This window comes from Solanum pennellii, chromosome 7, assembly GCF_001406875.1.
Source record: "Solanum pennellii chromosome 7, SPENNV200".
In the NCBI taxonomy this organism is placed as follows: domain Eukaryota; kingdom Viridiplantae; phylum Streptophyta; class Magnoliopsida; order Solanales; family Solanaceae; genus Solanum; species Solanum pennellii.
The window spans coordinates 29856913-29863143 of NC_028643.1; the positions used below are offsets into that span (position 1 = coordinate 29856913).

Below are 6231 nucleotides of genomic sequence, written 5' to 3' on the forward strand. Positions count from 1 at the left end.
TTTATTCATGATAAGTAAGAAAAATATTCATAACACCTATATAATCTTTCTTTCAATTTATATGATGTTTTTTATTCCTGAAATTCAAGTCAGGTGAAATTTAATAAATATTTTATTCATCTATTTTCCTTACATGTTTCTTAGAAAATGATAAATAAAATAATTATTTTTTTAATTTATTCCTTAGAAGACTTCCTTCGACTTTACAAATTTTATTTATACTTTTGATAAAAAAAATAAATGTGTAAAGAAATTATTTATATCTTGATTTTATATACGAAAAATTAAATACAAACAACTATTTACTAAAATATGAATAAATAACATAGAATAGAAAAAATAATATAGTCAAATAAAAACTTATACAACATAATAAATCAAATCAAAATTCACTACATAAAAAAAACTGAAACTAATTAGATTAGTTAAAAACATTATAAAGGAAACGAAAAATATATTGAAATAAGTGTAAAACAAAAAATAGTTAAAGAAAAGCATAAACTAATTAGATTAATTAAGAAAAAACATTTTAAAAAATAAAATAAAAAATATATTGAAATAAGTGCAAAACTAATTTTTTTTTAAAACTAATTAGATTTGTAAAGAAAAAACGTGTTAAAAAGTAAAAATAAAAAATATGTCGAAATAAGTGTAAAACAAAAAATAAAATAATAAAAACATAAACTAATTAGATTTGTTAAAAGATATTTCAAAAAAATAAAACCAAAAACATATTGAAATAAGTGAAAAACGAAAAAAAATGTCAAAAGGACTTAATAGATATCACTTGTCACTTGGCAGATGGGTCTCATCCCATTTATTAACTAAATAAGGCTAAACCCATCAGTGAACCCCTAAATTTGACATCAATTTTCACTTAGACAAATCAATTAGTCGATATTTATTTTAGACACCTCATATAGGGTTTTGTTGTGTCATTTTGACACTTTTTGCTGACACGTCAAAGTGAGTGTGACACATTCAACAATAGCGCGTGAAATGCTTAGTTTAATCATTTTTAATTTTATTCTCTCTTCTTCTTCTCCACTTTTCAAGCCACCGCTCCTTATCTTTTTTTCAACCTTAAATTCCTTCATTGGAGGTCAAATGTTTTATTCAAATTCGTTTTAAGTCATTTTCTTCTTCTTTATTGTATTACTTATCTAAATCTACCATCACCTTCCTCCAATTTTTGCCGAAAAAATGGATACCAACACCCATATTTCATATTTATTCTCTCTTTCTTTCTTCCCTCCCTCTTTTCTTTTCAAAAAATAATACTATAAAGAAAGAAGATGAATAAATATGAAAAATAGTAAAAGAAAATAATATTTTTTTTTGAAAAAGCACAAAAGAGATTTTGGAGTGTAATGAAATAAGAGATTTTCTTAGAATAATATTTTTAATTTATTTACTAAATAGATTTTATAATTATTTTTAATTGAAAATAACATATGTAATTATTTAATTGATTGTTTGCCATGTCATCGTGAGTGTATTACACTCTCATTTAGTTTTTTGTTTATTGTCAGAAAAGTGTCAAAATGATACAACAGAACATTACATGAGATGTTTAAAATTAATATCGCCTAATTAAAGTGTCTAAGTGAAAACTAATGTCGAGTTTAAGGGGCTACCGATGGATTTAACCATTAAATAATGCCTCATACAAGTATGATTTAGCAAACCTCATACAATTTTTTTTTCAAATATAGAAAATAAAAAGTAAAATAGAAATGAATTAGAGACGGTAAGTCATAAGGGTGATCTTTTTGGACACTAAGAAAAAAGATCTTTGTAATTAACATTTTGAACGACTAGAATAATATATATAGCATTTCAAAGTAAATGGTAATATTTTTCATTTGGAAACACTACTTAAAAGTATCTTATTTTTAGAAAATAAAATATATTTTACTAAAGTTTATTTAGTATTTTTTCATTATATAAAAGTAAAATTAGAAAAACATCATTGATGACTTTCTGATCATATAAAATATCATTTACTTTAAATTAAAAAAACGTAAAATATCATTTATATAAAAATACTCCAATCACCTATTTTAAATTAAATTTAAAAATTAAAAACTTCATTTATTTTAGAACAGAAATACTATACTGTACTTTAATTTCCTGTGGACTAAAACAAAAAAAAAGAAAACTTTCCCTCGCTCTCAAATTTAGGTAGCGGGAAGGGATGGTGTTTTAAAATTGGTGTGATGTGAATTGTGAGCCCTAATGGCTCAAGAGGCGCGGCTCAACCTCCGAATGCAAAGGGAGCTTAAGCTCCTACTCACCGATCCACCTCCCGGCGCATCCTTTCCTTCTCTTACTTCTTCTTCCTCTCTTTCCTCCATCCATGCCTGTAAGTTTCAACTTTCTATTTAATTATTTCTGATTAATCTCCAGTTTTATTGAATTTCCCCACACGATTTGCAGTAATTGGAGGCCCTGAAGGAACTGTGTATGCTAAAGGACACTTTAAACTCAAAATTCAGATACCTGAAAGGTTTTTTTTTTTTTTTAATTTTTTTTTATGTGTTGTGTGGTTCAATTATTGACCTTTATTTGTTTGTTTGACCCAGGTACCCCTTTCAGCCTCCCATTGTCACTTTACTAACGCCCATTTATCATCCAAATATTGATAATGGTGGCCGTATTTGCTTGGATATTCTTAATCTTCCTCCAAAGGTTCCGATCCATCATTTGTAACTGTGTTACATTGCTAGTAACTTCAATTAGACTTCTGATTGAGAGTTGAATAGTACTTGTATGTGGATTTACTTATTTTGTACTGTCTTCTAGTTGTGGTACCTCAAACCACTGTTACTCTCATACAGCACTAGCATACTGTGTTGTCTAAAATCCATGATCCAGTAACAAGTGAAAGGAAGTTGGATGTTGCCTTCTTCCAGTCTCCAGAGCCTGTATAAATATCATTTCATGTTGGGCTCCAAGTGTATAAGAGTTGCTTAAGTTATGACCTTGTACAAGTGATTACTATCATTCACAACATTAAGGCTCTAGTTGATATTAATCCTTGGTTAACATTGTCGGACATGGCATGGAATAGTTTGGGACCTTGACTGCAACTAGAATTTGATATCTTTTATGTGTACCTTTTGCTTTCACAAGCAGTCTGACAATGTAGTGTCTTTCACTCGTCTTTGTAGCTCGTTTATGTATGTTTAATATATAGAGGTTTTGTTTCTTCAAATTATTCTTTTTTTTAAAGAATTGGTTACTTTCTTCAAATCATTCTTCTAATTAATTGAGTAAATTTTAGACTACTGTCTTGTACTTCCAAATTAATTTTCTTATTATCCTGAATAAGGTATAGAGATTGCAGCCACACAATATTTTTTCACTGTAAGGAATAAAGTACAGAAGCACTCTTGCTCTTTTCATGGTTTCCCAATGAATCTACCTTATGTGCTGTAGTCAAAATCAATTCCTTTTTATCACGACAATGGTCACAATTGCTGATTGTTTCTGCTTGCTGGTTATGCATTGAAGGGTCAAATCTTCTCTTTGAGAACGCCTTCAAGCAATCTTCTTCTATATTACTGATCAAGTAATGGTATTCATTCTGCTTGAATTATCTTATTGGATTTCACACTTGGGGAACTAACATTAAGAGTCTTCACATGCCAAAATACACTGTGTACTGATTACAGAATAATAGCTTAACTTAAACACCATAATATTCCTGTTTATTATACTTTTTTTGGATCTCGGATATCTATTTTTTCTGCGTACATGCAATCTTTGATATCTACATTCTATAATAACACCCGTAAATTTAACAAAAGTTTGTGTCTTTATATATTGCTCATAGTGGTGGTCAATTCAATAAAACAGGGAGCATGGCAGCCATCTTTGAACATTTCAACTGTCTTAACAAGTATATGCTTGTTATTAAGTGAGCCTAATCCTGATGATGGGTTAATGCATGACGCGGTGAGTTAATATTCTTGCAGTGTGGTAATTTGTACTAGAACCTACCCTCTTTGATTGTAGTGCTTGTTATGCTTATTATGTGCAGAGCACGGAGTACAAATACAATAGACAAGCATTTGACCACAAGGCAAGATCAATGACTCAAAAGTACGCCATGTCTGGAGCACGTGATTTTGCCGGTCATGATCAAGAAATCCGAACTCTTACAAATGCAAGAGAAGGAATTGTAAGAAGATGCTTGGATGAATATGATCATGTTTATCAATTTTTGACCAAATCTTACACATGATCCTGCAGGTTGAAGTCGAAGAATTGAATATACCAAAATCTGAGGTCCCAGATCATTTTGTGAACCGGAAGGGATTATGTGGACTCAGCAGAAAGTTGTCACTAGACTCTGCTGGACGTGCAAAAAGGCATAATGGTGAGACTGCGAGTGAAGTGCCTATTGATCATATCTTAAATAAGCAAACGGAAGTTAGCAAACAAGGTATGGAAGAATTTCCCATCGAGTGTGACTTGAATCAGGATGAAGCACAACAGAGAACCAAGAAACTATCTTCAGATATTGTGGGTACATATAAAGTTAGAAATGGTGAGAAGAACTCTATGGCAAAAACTAATTGTTCTGCCAGTTTGGAACCCCAAAGTATTTTTCTGAATTATGCAGATATACAGGCCTTGCCACAGGCTATAAGCAATTCAGGGAAAACTACCAATCCACATGATAGTGAGATGAGAAATGTCAGCATAAATAAGAGTCCAAGTAAGCTGTTGCTTCAGTCAACCGATTTCACCCAAAAACACGATAATCTTGAGAAGTTGCAGGTCAAGCCTCAGCTGTCAGTCCAACTTCAGTCCACTGCATTATGTCAAACTCTTTCGTTGTCAGGAGCCCCTGGTCATAACAATAAGCAACCTCATAGAAAGGCTTCTGATCAAAATGGAAGTGGTTTCTTCACGAGGCATAAGAAGCTCGGTTTAACTGGAAGGAGACATCCTTTTGACACATCCATTTCATCTCAACGTCATCAGAAGTGTGATAAAGAGAATTTAGCTCCATCTCAAAACCTACCTGCTTCAGAATCTGATGCATGCACTAATTCAGCATCCAGTTTATTATTTACTTCACAAACTGGTGATACTTGTGATGCGTGGACTAGGAAGTCATCTAATCATTGTGGATCTTTGAAGAATCTGCCACTACAAGCTATAGAGCACTCTGGAGAGGGTAAGGACAATAGCTTTCAGTTGACCTCTCAATCTGGACAACATTCCACAGCCCTTTCATGTGAGAACTTATGTGATCATAAGCAGCCCAACCAAGACGAGAATATATACTATAACAAGAACATGAAGCAACAGGAAAAAGAATCACCACAATGTGAATCTGTGATTGTATTGGACAGTGAGGATAGTGAAGATGAAAGGAGTGTTCATAAAAGGTCCAAGTTGTCGCTGGCACGAAGACGTGTGCCAGGTAAGCGAAAGGCTTAATTGTTGATTTGAATTTTCCTTTTGGAAGCTTATGCTGTGGACACAGTAAACTTGTATACTATGATATGCCTTGTTGGTCCTTCGGGGCTCCTGGCCCTCTGCTGTCAAACTTTTTCTTCTTTTCCAATATCTTGGCCTAGTTTTTCTAGGCATGTTATCGGCCAAAGGAATATGACAAAATTACTTAGTATGATTAAGAAATTGGTGTCATACATACATTTACTGCAATCTTTTTATCCAATATCTTGAAATGTTTGTCCATTTTCATTTAAGTACCTTCTCTTGTTAGATCTCTATAGGAAAAATAATACTTCCTCCGTTAAAAAAAATGTTCCTATTTCCTTTTTAGTTTGTTTTAAAAAGAATAATTTATTTCTTTTTTTGACAATAATTTAACTTTAACTTTCCACGTGACATGTTTAAGATCACAAGATTAAATGACACTTTGGTACATTTGACATAACTTAATTTAAAACCACAAGATTAAAAAGTTTCTTTCTTTTCTTGAATTTCGTTCAAAGTCAAATTAAGTCATCCTTGTTAAAACAGAGGGATTACCGGTACTCTCCCTTTAGAAATATATGCCCTTCATTTTATCATATGGAAGTTCTATAATATTTAAAATTATTTCATATTTACATATATTTTGCAATTATGAATAATTTAAATTATAAATCTTGATGGGATGTGTCTATCAATTTAACTTTTCAAACACTAGTTCTGTATTACTCTTTCATTTTCACCAAGACATGCAAGTCAAAATAATCGAGTAAA

The 6231-nt window shown here is 31.4% G+C and overlaps 1 protein-coding gene across 1 annotated transcript; it reads left to right on the top strand.

Moving 5' to 3' along the window:
* The first annotated feature begins 2136 nt into the window (after positions 1-2136).
* On the top strand, positions 2137-5457 carry LOC107024321. The gene is made up of 6 exons (XM_015225279.2): positions 2137-2365; positions 2440-2509; positions 2586-2691; positions 3862-3960; positions 4046-4186; positions 4258-5457. The coding sequence occupies exons 1-6, from the start codon at positions 2239-2241 to the stop codon at positions 5455-5457; spliced, it is 1743 nt and encodes a 580-aa protein (XP_015080765.1). The 5' UTR covers positions 2137-2238.
* The last annotated feature ends 774 nt before the right edge of the window (positions 5458-6231 follow it).